Genomic DNA, 20,794 nt, shown 5'->3' with positions numbered 1-20,794 from the left:
AATCTTAAAATGTCGCTACCCTGCCCATCTCCACATACCACTCATGAAACAAGGGTGCTCCAGCCGAGTTCCATACTCTAAGGATGACTTGCCTGGCTATCATAACACTGGCCAGGATCCAATTCTTCATGTACTTATCCCCTACATCAATGACCGCCCCATCACCTAAAAATTGGGAAAAATGAGATTTGAGTACCTAATACGTCACCCGTAAAACTCTGGACCCTCAACCAGAATTCTTTATATTCATCCATTATATTGATGAAACGACTAATGTTTTCATAAGAGCTACGGCCCCGAATAAACCCCAACTGATCTCTATGTATAAGAGATGTCATAACATTACTTAATTGGTTAGCCAAAATGTTGGACAATATTTTTACGTCTAGCTGGATCAGGGAAATTGGACGGTAACTCTTACACTCGCTTGTATCCTTGTCCTATTTAAGAATCAGACTGATCCGGGCTTGTATCATGCTTGGCAGAAGCTTTCCATTCTTGAATGATTCCGTTTAAACTTCTAACAAAAGTGGAGCCAGTCCTGTAGCATAAGATCTAAAAAAGAATACAGTGGCAAAACCATCTGGCCCCGAAGCCTTGCCTTTAGGTAAGGGCTTAATTACCTTGTTAAGCTCCTCCAAAGGTACTGAGGCAATCAATGATACATTGATTTCAGCCTTTAACATTTGTTGGAATTCAGGATTCAGAAAAGCCCTGATCATCAGCGTCAGGTGCATAAATATTAGCCAAAATCAACCTTTGCCTCTAAATTTATGCTAAAACATTAATGACTCTTCCTAATTTATCTTTAATATGTTTAAGAAATTTGAATTGTAGATGTTTACTTATCAATGTAATGAATCCCCTGCCCTTACTTGAGCCAGCACAAAAGAAAACATGTCCACCCCCATGTCTTCCCAAATTTTGCAGCTTCCTGTGGGGGAAAGATGTGTTTCTTAAAGAAACACTATATCATATTTCTTACGTTTAAGAAAATAAATAACCTTCCTGTTAAAAGAAGGTTATTCTTTTATTCTCTGGTTATCTCTGGTTATTCTCTGAATGCCTCAACCATTCAGAGAGGGAGCAATCCACTCATATTTGACATTGTGACATATTAGAAAAAATAGATTGTGTGTCAAAAATAAAATGATAAAGACTGCATTCCCCATTAGTACAAAAAAGAAAAGAAAAAGGACTTCCCCCATTTATAAATAGTCTATAAAACAAACTCCGGCCAATAAACTGAATAAACACAAAAAACGTTTAGATTCACCCTAGTGGAACCAGCTAAAAAAAATAAAGGGGGCTGTTCAGTTCTTTGGGCAGTCAAACGAATGCTCAGTAAGCCGGCCCATTCGGCAGATACATGAGTGCAACAAAAGACCCATTCACTCCAATGTCCTGCAAGAGATATTCTACTAAACAAACTCTGTGTCACAGGAGGCATAAGCACCAAAAACATGAAGATTTATCCACAAGCTGTCCCGAAGAAATTATATTACACAAAACAAACTCCAGCCGCTAGGTTGAACCAGAACAATAAGAAACGAAAAGATGCCCAGCTTCCTTGGACAGTCAACTTAATGTTCGGTTAGTCAGGCCCACTTAGCGGCAACATGAAAATCACCAAATGGCTCATTCACATTGTCTTTAAGAAGGATAATGCTTGCTGTGGGCATGTGAATGTTTTATGTCCAGCCTTAGTATCTATTCTCAGTTTGACAGGAAACATCAGAGCAAAAGCATTTCCTGAATTGATCACGTTTCTCTCTTGTTGATTTCGCAAAGTCTGGGAACAAGAAAATGCTGTGGTTCTTCCAAGAAAGCTTTCAAGATCTTTATCAGATGATCTCCGAAATTTGTCCAGAATTGATCAGGGCCTGTCTCCCTCAGCGGATCTCCGAACTGGAACTCTGTGAGCTCGCTCGATTTCCTTTATCTCCCCAATTTGGAATGCCCAATTCCCAATGCACTCTAAGTCCTCATGGTAGCATAGTGACTCGCATCAATCCGGGTGGCGGAGGACGAATCTCAGTTGCCTACGTGTCTGAGATCATCAATCCACACATCTTATTACATGGCTTGTTGAGCGTATTACCGTAGAGACATAGCGTGTGAGTCCACTCACAACTCACCATGCGCCCCACTGAGAGCGAACTGTATTATTGCGGCCACGAGGAGGTTCCCCTATGTGACTCTACTTTCCTTAGCTCTCTTTTTTATGATCAACCATGACAGAGACAGGGTAAGTGAATGTACAGCCTGCTGATATCTCAGATAATGCAACACTTTATCAAATCCTGAATTTTAACAGCAGAATTAAAGACACAATATGGAGGCTCAACACAGGTATATTATGTAATCAGAAATTAAACTATATATGGAAAATAATGATAATGGAGGAGTGAGTCCTTCAATATAATAGGATGCTGCCAAGGCTGAATTAGGGGAATGATCATTTCAATCACCTCTGGCCTTAAAAAGGCAAAAGAACTTTGGTTTAAGAATCTTGAAGATAAATTGAAGTTCCAAACAGAGCAGGGGTGATTCTTTGATTTTGGAGCAGATTAAGCAGATTAATTTAGAAGTCAAGTGTTTTTTATTGTTCTTCAACCATATACAGTTAGTACAGTACACAGAGAAACGAGACAACGTTCCTCCAGGACCATGGTGATACATAAAACAACATAGGACAAACACAGAACCACATGAGACTACATAGACTAAATAACATTTCTACATAAAGTGCACGTGCAACGTGTGCAAAAAGTACAGGACAGTAGAATAAATTACTAAAAGGAACAGGACAATAGGCACAGTGATGGAGAGTGCAGCGCCGACCAGTACACATTTGTAATCGAGTTGTGCAAAAAGATGACACTTTCTAAAATGCTAAATGTAAACATAACATACTATGAAATAGTGTTCTATGGACATAGCAGTTATTGAGGTAGCAGCCAGGTATAAAGTGACAATGAATTAAAGTGCAACTCTGGACATGTGCAAAAGTTGGATGGTGTACAGGTGTGTGTGTGTGTGTGTGTCACTCCAGTCCCTGAGTACTGAGGAGTCTGATGGCTTGGGGGAAGAAGCTGTTACAAAGTCTAGCCGTGAGGGCCCGAATGCTTCGGTACCTCTTGCCAGATGGCAGGAGGGTGAAGAGTTTGTTTGATGGGTGTGTGGGGTCATCCATAATGCTGGTTACTTTGCGGACGCAGCATTTTATGTAAATGTCTTTGATGGAGGGAAGGGAAACCCCTATGATCTTCTCAGCTGTTCTCACTATCCTCTGCAGGGCTTTGCGGTCCGAAACAGTGCAAGTCCCAAACCAGGCAGTGATGCAGCTACATTCTATTGAGACGTCCCTCAATAGAATGTAGTGAAGATGGGGGCTGGGAGATGTGCTTTTCTCAGCCTTCAAAGAAAGTAGAGACACTGCTGGGCTTTCTTGGTAATCGAGCAAGAGTTGAGGGACCAGGTGAGGTTCTTCGGCAGGTGAACACCAAGGAATTTGGTGCTCTTGACGATCTCCACAAAGGAGCCGTCGATGTTCAGCTATGTGCCCTCCTGAAGTCAACAACCATCTCTTTTGTTTTGTCCATGTTCAGAGACAGGTTGTTGGCTCTACACCAGTCCATTAGAGGCTGCACCTCCTTTCTGTATGCTGACTCATCATTCTTGCTGATGAGACCCAACATTCTTGCTGATGAGACCCACCATGGTCATGTCATTGGCGAACTTGACGTTGTGGTCGAGCTGTGCATTGCTGCACATTCGTGAGTCAGCAGAGTGAACAGCAGTGGACTGAGCACACAGTCCTGAGGGGCCCCTGTGCTCAGTGTGGTGGTGGTAGAAATGCTGTTACTGATCCAGATTGACTGAGGTCTCCCAGTCAGAAAGTCCAGGATCCAGTTGCAGAGGGAGGTGTCCAGGCCCAGCAGGTTCAGCTTTCCAATCAGGTGCTGAGGAATGATTTTGTTGAATGCTGAGCTGAAGTCTATGAACAGCATTCGAACGTATGAGTCCTTTTTATCTAGGTGGGTGAGGGCCAGATGGAGGGTGGTGGCGATACGCAAACTGCAGTGGGTCTAGTGAGGGGGCAGCTGGGTCTTAATGTGCCTCATGACGAGCCTCTCGAAGCACTTCATGATAATTGGGTGTGATTGCGATGGGACTGTATTCATTGAGGCAGGACACTGAAGACTTCTTTGGCATGGGGACTATGGTGGTGGCCTTGAAGCACGTTGGAATGACTGCGCTGCTCAGAGATGTTGAAGATGATCGGTAAGAACGTCTGCCAGCTTGTCTGCACATCCTCTAAGCACTCTGCCAGGAATGTTGTCTGGTCCAGCAGCCTTCCATGGGTTGACTCCGCATAGAGTTTTTCTCAGATCGGCCGTGGTAAGACAGAGCACCTGGTCGTTGGGAGGAGGGGTTGGTCTGCCTCGCCACCACGTTGTTCTGCGCCTCATACCAAGCGTAGAAGTCGTTCAGCCCATCTGGAAGGGAGGCATCTTTGTCACAGGCAACTGATGTTGTCCTGAGGTTTGTGATGTCCTGGATGCCCTGCCACATGCACCCTGTGTCGCCGCTGTCCTGGAAGTGACTGGTTCTCTGTGCGTACGCGCGCTTTGCCTTCCTGATGGCCCGGGACAGTTTGGCCCTCGATGTTCTTAGGGCTGCCTTGTTACCTGCTCTGAAGGTGGAGTCTCGGGTCCTCAGCAGCGCATGCACCTCCGCAGCCATCCACGGCTTCTGGTTGGAGCATGTGGTGATGGTTTGGAGAAGGTGACATCATCAATGCACTTGCTGATGTAGCTGATCACTGATGCTAAGTTGGTAGAGTCGCCATATGTTGCAGCCTCCCTGAACATGTGCCAGTCAGTACACTCAAAACAGTCCTGAAGAGCAGAGATGGCTCCTGCTGGCCAGGTTTTCACCTGCTTCTGAAGCGGTTTTGTGCGCCTGACGAGCGGTCTGTATGCTGGAATTAGCATAACAGAGATGTGGTCTGAGTAGCAGAGGTGGGGGCAGGGCTCTGCCCGGTACGCGCCTGGGATGTTTGTGTAAACAAGATCAAGCGTGTTCACCCCTCTCGTTGCAAAGTCCACATACTGATGGATTTTAGGAAGCACTGTCTTGAGATTCGCATGGTTGAAATCTCCGGTGACAATAAACAGTCCGTCAGGGTGAGTGTTCGTCAGTATGCAAATAGCCCCATACAGTTCACAGAGCGCTTCCTTAACATTAGCGCTTGGGGGAATGTAAACTCCGGTTATTATGACTGTGGTGAATTCCCGTGGTAAATAAAAATGTCTGCATCTAACGGTCACAAGCTCCAACAGCAATAAACAGTAGCTAGAGACTAGCACAGAGTTCTTGCACCATTCCTTGTTGATGTAAACACACAAGCCACCACTGCGAGTCTTACCGCACATTGCTGCATTTCTGTCGGCACAAAATGAGGTAAGCCCGTCTAGCTGAATGGCGGCGTCCATAACTTTGTCGCTGAGCCAGGTCTCCGTGAAAACAAAGACGCAGCAGTATCTAAACTCACGCTATGTAGTCTGCTGGTGTCGGATGTAGTCCAGTTTATTGTCCAGGGAGAAAACATTAGAGAGCAGGATAGATGGGAGAGCCGGCCGACTAGGGTTCGTTTTTAGCCTAGCATGGACCCCCGCCCTCTTGCCGCGCTTCCGCTTCCTCACACACCGCTTACAACGCCCTCTCCTCTGGTCACGGCATCAGATGACGCCGAGGACTGGAGGCCTGGTCTCCGCAGCAAGCCGAGGTTGCGTAGCTTCTCCTGCAGATCATCATGCAGCTTGGTTGTTGCATGAATCTTATGATTTAGTAGTGTCTGGCGATGGTAAACACATGTGCCGTAAACATCAGGCTAACTAGCAAAAATGGCACCATTTTGGATCCGGAGCGGCTGCTGCCTGCTACCGCGCCGCCATCTTGGATCAAGAAAGAAAGAACATGGGTTACGTTTATAAGGTGAAAAAGCTAAAGTTTTTAAGGCAAACAAATTACGAAATAATTTATGAGTGCAGTTTACACTCACCTAAAGGATTATTAGGAACACCATACTAATACTGTGTTTGACCCACTTTCGCTTTCAGAACTGCCTTAATTCTACGTGGCATTGATTCAACAAGGTGCTGAAAGCATTCTTTAGAAATGTTGGCCCATATTGATAGGATAGCATCTTGCAGTTGATGGAGATTTGTGGGATGCACATCCAGGGCACGAAGCTCCCGTTCCACCACATCCCAAAGATGCTCTATTGGGTTGAGATCTGGGGACTGTGGGGGCCATTTTAGTACAGTGAACTCATTGTCATGTTCAAGAAACCAGTTTGAAATGATTCAAGCTTTGTGACATGGTGCATTATCCTGCTGGAAGTAGCCATCAGAGGATGGGTACATGGTGGCCATAAAGGGATGGACATGGTCAGAAACAATGCTCAGGTAGGCCGTGGCATTTAAACGATGCCCAATTGGCACTAAGGGGCCTAAAGTGTGCCAAGAAAACATCCCCCACACCATTACACCACCACCAGCCTGCACAGTGGTAACAAGGCATGATGGATCCATGTTCTCATTCTGTTTACGCCAAATTCTGACTCTACCATCTGAATGTTTCAGATTTGAAACAATTTTGGTGAGCTCTTGCAAATTGTAGCCTCTTTTTCCTATTTGTAGTGGAGATGAGTGGTACCCGGTGGGGTCTTCTGCTGTTGTAGCCCATCCGCCTCAAGGTTGTGCGTGTTGTGGCTTCACAAATGCTTTGCTGCATACCTCGGTTGTAACGAGTGGTTATTTCAGGCAAAGTTGCTCTTCTATCAGCTTGAATCAGTCGGCCCATTCTCCTCTGACCTCTAGCATCAACAAGGCATTTTCGCCCACAGGACTGCCGCATACTGAATGTTTTTCCCTTTTCACACCATTCTTTGTAAACCCTAGAATTGGTTGTGCGTGAAAATCCCAGTAACTGAGCAGATTGTGAAATACTCAGACCGGCCCGTCTGGCACCAACAACCAAAATTGCTTAAATCACCTTTCTTTCCCATTCTGACATTCAGTTTGGAGTTCAGGAGATTGTCTTGACCAGGACCACACCCCTAAATGCATTGAAGCAACTGCCATGTGATTGGTTGATTAGATAATTGCATTAATGAGAAATTGAACAGGTGTTCCTAATAATCCTTTAGGTGAGTGTATAAAATAAAAGATCCCAGCAGAGGCCGCCTATTACATAATTTGGATTAGATTAAAGAGGCATTTGAATTGTACTATAAATCTCTAAACTCTCAACAGGCCCAGAAAAATTGTGTATCAATTAAAACCTTTTTAGATTCTCTTGACCTAACTTCTATTGGATGGGAGCAAAATTACATTTGAACAAAAGTAATTAAACAAGAAGAATTAGTGCAATAAGTAATCTTAAGAATAATAAAACCCCAGGTAATGATGGATTACCTTCAGAATGGTACAAAGCATTTAGAAAGGACATCTCACCTATTCTTATTTCATAATTTAATTGGTCTCTTAAACAGGCAGTAGCCCCTCCCTCTTGGAGGTAAGCCATAATTTCAGTTATCCCTAAAGAGGGAAAGGACAGGGTACTTTTTAGGTCATTTAGGCCAATATCAATTCTGAACATAGACTATAAATTATATGCCTTCATTTTAGCAAAAAGACTTTAGACGTTTTTACCTGACTGGTTAGATTTAGACCCGAGAGGAATTATTAAAGGATGGCAGAATTAGGACAACATTAGACAAACTCTTCACATAATACAGCAAATTAAGAAAGAGCAGACTAAAAGCCACCTTGGTAAGTTTAGATGCAGAACAGGACATTCAGTTGTGTGAATTGAGAGTATTTATTTCAGGTTCTTGAGGGGTTTGGATTTTCAGAAATGTCTGTCAAATGTATTCAGTCTTTATATTTAAATCCTATGGCTAGAATAAAAATAAATGGATGGCTTACAAAAAGGATTACACTAGAAAGGGGTACATGGCAGGGGTGTCATCTTTCCCCCTTATTGTTTGCAATTTTCATAGAGCCTCTTGCGCAGGCAATCAGACAAGAAAGGAGATAGGAGAAACAATTGATAGGAGAAACAAGCAAGTGCACACAGAACATTGTAGTGAGACACAGAATATAAAAAGGTAAAATTTTAAATATACGTATAGAAATAGGACATATAACATAGAATGGCATATGTACATGTGCAAGATAGGAGTATATACAGTTATTAAATTAAATATGAGTGAATTTACATATGTACATGTCATATAAGGCTCTAAATGGGATATTTATTAACATTGGAGAACATAAAATTGCTTAATACACTGATGATGTGTTAGTATACCTTTCTAGTCCAGTGACATCACTTTTTAACTTGTTCTATCTCTTGAATTGTATGGACAGTATTCAGGATACAAGTTAAATATCCAGAAGGCTCAGATTTTGACATTCGGCTTGTCTCCAACAAAAGACCTTAAGCAAAAGTTACATTTGAGTTGGAATCATCGTAGTCCACTTACACAATGACTTAATTTATGCTTAGGTAAAGTTGCTGCAATTGGAGAAGTACAGTATATCAAAATTCTAACCTGGGTGGCACATCACCCCAATTTTATACACCAGGGACCCTGGATTGCAGGTCCAAGCAGTGCGTTTATTTTGTTATTATACAAAGGGTGTTATTATACAGAGGGTGCCCCGTCCCTGAGAAAGAAGGTCGTTCCTCATGGGAATTTTCCAAGGAGGTGTTGTCACCAGGAGCGTAAGATCAGAGAACCAGGTCCAGGTGGGCCTGTAAGGAGCCACCAAGGTGACCTGTTCCTTGTCCTCCCTGATCTTGCACCGCACCAGTGCAAGGAGGCTCATTGAGGGAAATGCATCCTAAGAGGAGTTTCTGTCAGGGAGTACCAGAGCGGGAAGTGAAAGTTGAGTTGGGAGGCAAAGAGATCTAGCTGTGCCGTGCCGAATCGGTCCCAAATCAGCTGGACCACCTGGGGGTGGAGCCTCCACTCTCCGCTGGGCGAAACCTGTCAGGACAGCACGTCCTTCGTCATGTTGCGGTTGCCAGGGATGTGAGTGGCGTGCGGTAACCTGAGTTGCGGCTGACTCCAAAGGAGGAGATGGCGGGCGAGTTGTGACACATGAAGAGAGCACATGCCGCCTTGGCGATTTATGTACACTACTGTCACGGTGCTGTCTGAACGGATCATGAACGGTGGCTATGAGCAGCACCCTGACCCGAGGAACCAATCGAGTAGCCGTGAAGGAGGGACTGAAGTTTCCAGTCCAGCCTCGCTCTCAAGGTGGCCCAGGAAAGCATAGCGGACATCTGCGCGTCAGCCTCAGACTGGGCGAGCAGACCCGGAGGTGGCAGCCCAGACTAGTCATCACGCTGCTGTATCCAATCATCGTCATCCAATTCCGGGGGCTCAAGGGAGAATCCCGGCTGGCCGCGAGGTGAGCCGCACTCATCCCAAGCTCGGAAGCAAGCAAGCAAGCATGCTGGGGGGGCGTGTGGTTTGTGGGCATTTACCCGGCGAAACCAAGCCCGTCGTCATCCCCAAATCGCCTTCATCGCCAGCCGGTCGTCCTCAATCCCGTGGGAAGGAGAAACGACGCAGGGACAGCTGAAGTGGCTTTCTCTCGTGAGAAAAGCCGCGACCGCAATGTTGCCATGGCTATGTTCTTGCACTGAGAACATGAACCATTCATAAAATGCTGCCTGCGTGTGATCGCAGCCCAGACACGAGGTAGTTTTTATGACTGTCAGAAGTGGAGTGAAATCAACCGCATCCAGGAACTACACAGAGGCGGAAAGACATCTTTAAAAAGACACGTCCTGAAAAGGACGTTCAACTCCTGCTGTGTATTGCTCTTTTATGAGTGGGAACGCAAACTCTGTTAGAGGAAATAAACTCTCTTTAGGAAGAGAAGCACACTTTCAGGCAATTAAAGCGCTGTCGAAGCACCCTGAGGTGTGGAATGTACAGCGTGCAGAGACAGAGAACGCCAGCTGGAAACATGCTGTAGATCCAACACTCAGCTTTGCTGTTGCACAACCGCTCGGCTCCGAAGAAAAATTCTGACTGACAGACGCTGTCCCGCTTCCCTTTATACCCGTATATCCGAGGTGTGGCATGCAAATTTTGTCTGCCTATTTGACATTGGCCTTTTCTCAAGTTCAGAGGAACGTTTGGCATCCCAAGAAGACCCCTTGTGTCACTTCATTCAACACAATGTCGAGTGAGTGACAGAAGGGGAACCTTGTGCTTTTGTAAAATAAAGAAAATAAAAATGGTGAGCTTTCAGCAGTCTCTGTGTTCGTGAGCATATTTCTGAAACACTTTACAAAAATGAACTGAAACTCCGCTAATACTTATCACACGAACATGAAACGTGTCTACGGAAAGCTTAAAATGTCTACTTTTAAATAAAAAATTTGTCAAATTTAAAACAAATATTCTCCTGCAATGTAATCTGTATGAAACAATATACAGTTTCTCCTGGCTCTGCTAATTATCCCTACTGTGATCACACCCACGGGCAAAGGGCGCTATTCATATGGTAATGTGCTGAGACGATCAATGCAAATGGTAAACGCCCCCGACTGTGGCTTAAAAACATAAAGTTCATTCACTTTTCTGTGTGTTTGGAAGACAGCACGATACACAGGTGAGAAAGCTCCTGGATAGTGATGAAAGAGTTAACATTTTCCTCAGAAGTAGAGCGGAATGTTTGCAGTTTGAAGAGAGATTTGATCCAGCTGTGGATACAATTTCGGATGAGTCATTTAGATTTACTTGCATATTAGTTGACATGCTATTTTATATAAACATGTACATATTTTACTAGTGAGACTGTTTCCAGACTTGCCAGCCAGGATTCAGAGTATTGAAATTTTAAATATGTCCTATTAAGCAAGTTTTAGTTACATGTAAATGTTGTTTCTGCTGAAGCAGGCATTTAAATTGTATGCTGTATGATATAACTATGATATGTAATATGATATAAAAATAATATGTTTATAATAATTTTAACTAGTGTTTATGCTGCCTCATTATCATCAACAAAGCTTGTGCTTGCAAATATGTGTTTGGGGTCAAATGTGATGTAAATATGCCCATATTAGAGAATCAGCTTATTATAATGATTTCTGAAGGATCATGTGACATTGAAGACTGCAGCTTTGATCACAAATTGTATTTTACAATATATTCAAATAGAAAACTGTTCTTTTTAAATTGTAAAAAGAGTTCACAATATATTATGTCAATGACTTAACATTTTAGTTTTTTCAAAAACCATGCATAAACATTATTTTCTCAAAAATACAAACATGTACACACATGTTGCTCACATATTATTGTAGCCCAGTTTCTGCAGAATACAGTATTGTCAGACTTTAGCCATTAATATGTTTTTAAGCAACTGAAAAAAGGACAAATGTCAAGGCATGTCAAAACTTCTCCAGGGCCCAAAATACCCTCAGACCCCAGAGGGTTAACTCAAAAACGGTACAAGTAGCTCCACCTACTAAAGAGCAATGGTAGAAATAGTAACAAAAGTCAGAGAAATGGAAAGGCTCACATACCTACTCCGACTTGAAAACTTCAAATGTCTTGCAAGTATGTGATGCATTGTTGGATATGATTGTAGACTATGTATGAGATCTGGCAACTCTTTATTTTTAGGATGTTTGAATTATTATTATTATTATTATTATTATTTATTATATATATATATATATATATATATATATATATATATATATATATATATATATATATTTATATATATATATATATATAATATAAAACAAGCCAGAAAATGCCAAAAGGTGAATGACTCTTATTTTGAAATTACAAAATTATTTGTTTTTGCCAATAGCTGATAGTTCTAAAAAGAAACTATTGGCACATATTAATCGGTAAAACCTGTAATCCCAGTGCTGTTATACTGAATATCAACCCTCATCCAATCAGATTAGTGGACTAGATCTAACTGTTGTGTAATGCAAGTCAGATCTGCAGTATTATCTGCAGTGGTTTTGTGGTTTGTGACTGTATCTTCAATTTTCCACAGATGTGGACGAGTGTGTGGAAACTCCAGATGTTTGTGGAACAGCGAGTTGCTTGAACATCATTGGGAGCTATGACTGCCTGTGTGAGGAGGGATATGTGTACGACAACAACACCAAGAGCTGTGTAGGTGAGTTTACACACAGGATCTCACATGCTTAGAATGAATTAGGACGAGTTCATGCCAGACTACTGAGGTGTCTTTTTATAGGAGTTGGAAAAAATATAGATTTTACGATGCATAACTATCTTCATTTGAACAATCTCGATATTGATTCTTAAATCTAGGGCTGCACGATTTGGGGAAAATGTCATATTGCGATTATTGAGGCTAATATTGCGATTTGCGATATAATAAACAAATAGTAACATGAGTCAATTTGTTTGGTTATCAAGGAAAATGCACAAATAGATTACTGATAATGCTGAAATGTGTATTTCTCAACTCAAACATACAAACTAGCAACAACAGTGTTTTCAAATTAAAATATTTTTACTAAATTAAATAATTTATTTGCATTACTGCAAACTTGTTATTTTCTCAATATTACAACCTAAATAAAATGGAACAATAAATAAGAACATACAAATTTTCATGAAAATAAGATTGTCCAAACAAACAGGGACATTTAAGCAGGATGTAACATGTACTTTGTATAAACTCTTTTGAAAAAGAAACTGGATATAAAAGTGTGGTTCACTCAAACCACTAAAACTGTTGTTGTTGCTGTTGTGTGTTTTTTGTATTTATTTTTTTATCAATGACAACTGGTATTTCCAAATCCTCTTTCTAAAAAGTTCTACTTATCGCTGGTACCTCTTGTCCAGTGTGTGGATCATTTTCTGAAATCCCACTTTGTTAACAGTGCATCATGTCTCTTTATATCTCTGTGAAGACTTGTCATATGGCGTGACACTCGGAAACACATCTGTAATTGTGCTTTGTTTTTATATATATATATATATATATATATATATATATATATACACACACATTTTATTGTTGTCATTTTAGTGTTATTTTTCACATAAGATTGATCTTATCATGATGATCTCATCAATGATGCTACACATTGCAAGCTCGGAAACACATCTGTAATTGTGCTTTGTTTTTATATATATATATATATATATATATATATATATATATATATATATATACATATATATATATATATATATACACACACATTTTATTGTTGTCATTTTAGTGTTATTTTTCACATAAGATTGATCTTATCATGATGATCTCATCAATGATGCTACACATTGCAAGCTGCAGACAGCGGGGGTGAGAGACGAGTGTCTCCGTGTTAGCGTGCGCATCACCTGGCAGAACTTTATATCTCTCACGGTCTCTACTCTCGCTCAGATTGTGTCTCTTCCGCGACTGGTTGAAGCGGCTCTGACTGCTCTGAGAATGACAGTTTTGAAGTTTGTGTTTATTTCATGGCACGCTCCCATATTATACGAACTTTAAGGATGAAATAAAGATACAGCCAAGCTGTGATCTGTGTTATTTTTTCTGGCTACCAGTTCAGTGTCGGTCTGCTTGGCGTCCATCTCCACGCTGAACACCGGAAACTCACATGACCACACGTGCCACTTCCTAAACAGAGACTGACTGGTCATCTTTTTATTAGCCGTGTAGAAAATGGGCAAACAGCTCTCAGAGTGAATGGACTGTCACGTCCTCATATGCACTTATTTATTGAATAAAATCGCAGCATTTTGCCGTCATATAATCGCACAGGCTGACATCACAATTGCGATTGCAATATGATTAATCGTGCAGCACTACTTAAATCACAAGATCAGTCTTTTACTCTATGCGCAGCACTCTATTACATTGAGAGGGAAACACTTGCATTTAGCCGGCGTTACGGTACATTTTCCAGTGATTTTCAGTTGTGAGATTCAATTACGTAATCGTCGACCAGTATGTGAGACAAAGCACCCATTAGCACCTGCCGGCGGGAGGCCGTTAATCACTTGATTGCTGGGACTCCCTGCTGAATAATGGCTTAAAAACTGAAAAAGCACATCAAGCTTGTTTGAAAAAAATCATTCGGTCGCCATGGCGGGCTCTTGTTTATGCTCACATGGTACTCGTGTTGTTATTTCACCAAGCTCCATGTGGCAGGGAGATAGTTGAGGTGAGTCTGTATATTTGTCACCCCTCCACCAATCTTAATCTGCAAGTATGATGTACCTGCGACTGAAGAGAGCGAGATCTTAGCAAAACAGTCTACATGTGTGACACCCTTGACCAAAATTTAGATGTTTGAGTCTGCTGGTTTGGCGCCAGCTTTTGCCAACAAATTTCGTGCTATCCGACTAAAAATTTATATATTTGACAACTGACTGGTAAATGTTTAAATTTCACTCACCAGTGAATTTGTGGTATAGTGGTGGAGCAGTGATATCCTTTCACTGTGTGTTGAGAGTAAAACTTGTTCTGTTTAATGTGCGTTCAAAGATGAGATCCACGCTAGTGACGCAACCCATTTTTCGGTGATAATGTCTCTTTTAATACCCTTTCTATTCGGGGCCTGGGTAGCTCAGCCAGTATTGACGCTGACTACCACCTCTGGAGTTCAAATCCAGGGTGTGCTGAGTGACTCCTGCCAGGTCTCCTAAGCAACCAAATTGGCCCGGTTGCTAGGAAGCATAGTCACATGGGGTAACCTCCTCGTGGTCGCGATTAGTGGTTCTCACTCTCAGTGGGGTGCGTGGTAAGTTGTGCGTGGATCGTGGAGAATAGCATGAGCCTCCATGTGCTGTGAGTCTCCGTGGTGTCATGCACAGCACGCCACATGATAGATGCGTGGATGGACTGTCTCAAAATCTGAGGCAACTGAGTCTTATCCTCCACCACCCTGATTGAGGTGAGTAACCACGCCACCACGAGGACCTAGTAAGAAGTGGGAATTAGGCATTCCAAATTGTGGAGAAAAAGGGATAAGAACCTATTCAACAAATCAAAGTTAATCCCTGTAAATTGTACAAATAATGCAATCAAACAATAAACATGTAACAAAAAAAGATATATGCATTATAATATATTTATTAATTGAATACATGGATTTGTTCATTTTTTAAAAGCTAAAATTTGACAAATGATGAAAAGCTAATAAAATGTATTAACATTTTTGTAATGTACCTAGTTAGAAGATCCCCTTTATAATTAACAGCATTAGCAGGGAGAGAATTTCTTTCATATGTAAGCAAAAAGGACATTATAATTGATATTGAATCGAATCGAAATCGTATTCGAATCGAGAGCTTGTGAATCGAAGCGAATGGGAAATCTGTATTAATACCCGGCCCTAGTCATTTACCTGAAACCATTATTAATTTTCACACAGTTTTATATTTTATCAAATAAAAGTGTGTGATAATTTTTTTTATTTATATTTATTAGTCAGAATAGTGTTATTTATTAATTTTAGTTTGTTTGATTCAGACTAAAATGCCATATAATTTTAGTCGACAAAAATAACATGTTTTAGTTGACGATAATGTGCAAAAATGACAAAAACATGCATCAAACTGTAATGGACCAAAGTTTAAACCAATATTTTGAAAAATGTATAAACTACATACAATTATTTAAACATATTAAATATATAAAAGATGAATATGTTTAATGTGTGAGAAAAAACAACATTAGAAAACTGTATTGAAAAGCTGAGCTCTTGTATTACTGCTTTTAACTTTTACTCTGTTGTGAATTCTTCATGTATATACAGCTTATGATATTGCGTTACATATGTAGCATGGTTTTAAGGGAACTGCATATTCACAACGCAATTATGCATTCTGACTAGTGCATAACTTCGTTCAAGTTCTCCTGTTCTTTGGCTTCATTGTCTGTGCAGATGTAAGTTTAGAATAATATGAGGTTTACTGTATGTTGTGAATATTACATATATCATATACTGTATATAGACATATATAGATACTAATGTCACATATTTAGGATGTGTTTGTGTGAGGTAAGTAACCCATTAGTTATGTTTGTTGTACAGGTGTTCAGTGGGGAAACTGGATTATTCACAAATTTTTTTATATATATATATATATATATATATATATATATATATATATATATATATATATATATATATATATATATATATATATATATAAACAGGTACATTTGTATTATCTCGCAGTTTTATTTTTGTCTTCTATTTTAGTTTACAGTATTTTTTATAAAAATAGTTTGATTATTTTAAAGCTCATGTGTGACATTTTTTTGCAGCAATATATTGTTTATTTCTATATTATTCAACATAAGCCTATGATTGGCCTACAGTACGCAGTAGTGATGCGCGGGTCGGCTTTTTTTCCAACCCGCGGGTCCCGCTTTTATGAAATTATTTGGCCCGCCCCTCACCAATGTATCTATTTTTACAACCCGCCCCACCCGCACCCGCGACCATTAAACAGACATACATGTAATGTAAATGAAAACAGCCTTTATTTCATTTAAGTGCTTGGAAACATCGTGTAACATGTTGTAAACAGGCAACAACAGACGATTATGTATGAACCATCAGGTCATATTAATAAAATAACGATAAAATAAAAAATAAAAATATTTTCAACATTTAGCCTACAAAGCAGCGTTTGTAGGCCTATTAATCTAATAGGCTAAACAATTTTTTTTCTTCAGATTTGTATAGGCCAACAGTTTACAGTCTACATAACCATTGAACTTTTGTTTTATTTAACACACAGGAAATGTTCATTTAGCGTTTTTACGTTCGCTGTGCAAAAAAAGAATAGCATCCACTGTACCGGGGTTTAATCTATTTCGCCTAGACTCCAGCACCCGGCCAGCAGAGCTGAATGTGCGCTCGCTTGATGCGCTTGTGGCCGGGATACAGAGAATCATTTTTGCCACCTTGGTAAGCACAGGAAAGGCGATTGACTGCGACTGCCAGAAGCTTAGAATGTCCTCTCCGTCCCAGAAGAACTGGCCCATCCCAGAAGAACTGGCCCTCAATGTAGCGCTGAACCTCGTCTCTCTCGGCAACTTCTTCACTATCATCCTCCCACTCACTAAACTCATCTCTTTTTCTTTTGACTCGCTCGGCTTCGTAAACTAAAAATAAAATATAACAATATTTAACCTTTTAAACATACATTAGACCACTGTAACTAAAACGCAAAACCCGGGCCTATAGGCCTATCTATTTGCTGTGCTACTCACCTCGGGGCATCGGCTCTGTCTCCCTCACACTTGCTGGAGGTGTAAGCAGCGCACTGTCAAATTCCATGACAAGTCTTCTGGCCTGGTCGTACACAGCGTTTCTTTCCTCCGCTTGAAACATCTTCAGGGACTTAAAACGGGGACAAAAAAAACGTTCCAAGCTTGTGGGTGACGCTGTTGGACATTTTCTCGTTTAACAGCTGCGTTGCCTGTGCCCGAATATGAACCATGTACTCCGGATCACCATATTGGGGCTCGCAGTGTTTCTTCAGTTTAAAAAACCAAAGGACGACCAGCTGAATTGTTGGATACGTATCACCCTCCATCTCTTCACTCGCAGTTTTAAACTCAGAAACTGAGTTTAACACATCCAGCTGAATGCCATCCATTCTGTGGAGCTGAATGGATGGCCCTGCAAGGCCTGTTGGATTTCACGGTACTGTTTACTGACTGACTGCATCATCACAACTTTACTGTTCCATCGGGTTTCGCATTCCTGTGTCACGGTGTGTGGGAGCTGTACTACAGTGCCGGATTTTTTCAGGTATGTCACAAGGCTTTTGCACTTTGCAATGACATCACTCACGTCGCGCATGTATGTTGGAGTGTTCTCTTTTACATCGAATGTGTGTTTGAGAACGATGTTAATGACATGGGCTGTGCACGGAATCCACTTGTAGCTGCGAAGGGCAGCTTTTATGTTTGCGCCCTGGTCACTTACAAACCTTACTTTTGATATGTGAGCAGGTTCAATGCCAAAGTCATGCAGCTCCTTAATAATTTGCTCGTGGATGTTGTGCGCTGTCTTTTTGAGAGTAGAGTCAAATTCAGCTGTGCTTATGACACGGCTCTCCAATTTCCAGTCGTCATTAATAAAGTGACCAGTAAACGCCGTGTATGCTCGTTTGTTGAACTCATCAGTCCACATGTCAGTGGTAATAGCTATGCCACAATCCAGAGCTTTATTTATCCTCTCTGAGAGGATTTCTTTTTTTTCTTGCGCGGTCGCGGCTCTGTCGCAAACAGTTTGCCTGTGAGGGAGTACACTGCTGGCATCCACACGTCCATAACGTGAACCAATGTTAATTAGAGACTGGGCTACGGTATGAAATCCATCTCCAGATACTATGTCGAAGGGCCGCAGATCTCGACAGCACAATTCAACACAAGCGTCTGTGACCTCGGACTTGACATGTGCTGGTACTTTACTTTTGAGGAAAGCAGTAATGTTTTGAGACGTGCCACTGTCGTCCTTTTTCTTTGACCCCCCCGCAAATATGTCTAGACAAGCTGGAAGTGCCCGTTTTGTGGCTCTCGTGTTTGTAAATTTTCTCACAGGAGTTGCACTTAACGTAGCCGATACTGCAGTTGTCTTCTGCTGCAACTATTTCAGAGAACCGGTCCCAAACACTAGGTTTAGCAGCCTGACCTTTTTTTTCGTTTAGTTATGTAATTTCCCGACCTCAATTTCTCCCGCACCTCGTCCTCCATCTTCACTTTTTTATTGCTACGTTTTGTTGTTGTTGTTGTGTGTGACGGCGGGAGCTGCTTGGCGCGCAGCTTTTATGTGTAGGCTACGTGACGCCAAAGGTTTGGGGAAATCACTATTGTTCTTCGTATTGTAACATTATAAAAGAACCTAATAAAATATGAAAATAGATATTCCCAAATATTTAATATAGGCTGGAAATTGCAAAAAACATACATGGAAAAAAAAGAGAAAAAGTATGACCCGCCCCAACCCGCCCCGCAAATAAAGTGACAATTTATTTCCCCGCCCCAACCCGACCCGCGGGTTACCCGCGGGGTCCGCGGGTTACGAGACGACCCGCGCATCACTAGTACGCAGCAATCCATTTAGCAATTAAATTTGTGTATCTGTCCAAAGTAGATTTATTATAAGTTCTTTTCTAAGGGGCTTCAATGTACACATGCATCAGACCAATGCTTTTGAAGTGTCTCACTTTTGGAAGCATCACGTCACACAGTGTTTTTACGTCACTGTGTCAAGTTAAACGTTTGAAAAACACGTCTCGAGATCGCTGGAATCGTAATTGTGCTCCATCCAGCTGTGTTTAAATGCAATGTCTTCATCTTGTGCTGTCATTGTGTCAAGCAAGCTTTAGTGTGGTTTGTTCTCTTTACAGCTGCACGTTGCCTGTACAGCTGGAATTTCGCTTACTCCATAAGATATATGATATCTTACCTTTCGAGCAAGAAAAAGCCATCTCTGTGTTGGTTTTAAATCCTTCCAGATCTCGGAAGTTGTTGCCACCTCTGAAAAATCCAAACCGATGTCGATTTGTGTTTTATTATTACGGGCTCTGTCGCATTCCCTTTTTGCTTGCAGACTCTTTTCGGTTTGAGGTTTCTTTATTTTGAAAACGGATGTGTAACGATGTGTAGGTGACAAAGGCAATGACGAAGACGATGTGTAGGATCCAAGTGCAGATTTATTGCCAAAACGATGATAATACAAGAAAACCCTATCTATACCTGTGAACATGAACTAAACACGTAGACTAAACTAGACATATACTGGAAACAGGAACTTGAAACTAGACTATGAACAGGACATAACTAGAGTTATTTTACACAAACTAACATCATAACTAGAGCTGTGTTACACAAGCTGACAATGGCAAACATGAGGGCTTAAATACATGGACATGGGGCCAATGAAAAAACAGAACTCTAAATAAGATAACAAGGCAATGAACTAAAACCATTGAAAGCAAGACACACTGCAAGACAGGACATCACATGACTGGGGAACAGGAACTTAACAAGAATTTCAAAATAAAAGTACACAAACAAAAGGCAACAGGGAATGCGACAAGGTGATTCCACAGACTGGTTGCCTTTTGGAATAATCCATGGTCAGTGTTGCTCATGTGTTGTGGCAACAAGCTGTCAGCTTCAAACTACCACCACGCCTATCACCGCACATAGACACGTGCTGTAGTAGCTAACTGGACCTTCATTTCTTTATTTACGGACGTGACCTAAACATGCACGGACAAAAGAAGTATGCAATTTCCTGCCAAATCTGTCCCGACGGCTCTAAAATAAAAAAATTATTATTGGCCTACCATAGTGAATCAGGGTAAGGCAAAAGCATGGTTTAGAAGACAGATTGTTGGTGTACTTGATCATCAATTACATTTTTGTCATTTCTAACAAAACTAAATCTTACATAGTGTAGTTTTAATTGCTCTGAATTTACATACGAAACTAAACAAAAACACTCTGAAAAGACTCTTGAGAGTAACACGCACACTCTTTATATCTCTTCAGATTTGAGGAACATCTACCTGTGAAAGATTTGATGTCAAGATGTCTATAGTCATGAAAGAACAAAGTTTTTCCTTTATGTTCTGTGTAATATTTCCATATGGTCAAACCGAAAGTACCAGCTTGTGTTCCTGAACTGTTAAATCGTCTTATGTCTCCGG

General features: G+C 41.2%; 1 protein-coding gene across 2 annotated transcripts in view; it reads left to right on the top strand.

The window, feature by feature from the left end:
• The window catches only part of LOC127651444 (growth arrest-specific protein 6-like), a 68,580-nt gene that overhangs the window by 30,841 nt on the left and 16,945 nt on the right, over positions 1-20,794 (top strand). For both annotated transcript variants that reach the window (XM_052137269.1, XM_052137268.1), the window contains exon 8: positions 12,123-12,248. In XM_052137269.1, the coding sequence (XP_051993229.1) occupies positions 12,123-12,248 (126 nt within the window). The remainder of the gene's footprint in view (positions 1-12,122; positions 12,249-20,794) is intronic.

Source organism: Xyrauchen texanus, chromosome 11, assembly GCF_025860055.1.
Source record: "Xyrauchen texanus isolate HMW12.3.18 chromosome 11, RBS_HiC_50CHRs, whole genome shotgun sequence".
Classification (NCBI taxonomy): domain Eukaryota; kingdom Metazoa; phylum Chordata; class Actinopteri; order Cypriniformes; family Catostomidae; genus Xyrauchen; species Xyrauchen texanus.
The sequence above is the reverse complement of the archived record's forward strand: the minus strand, read 5'-3'. Positions and strand labels throughout refer to the sequence as shown.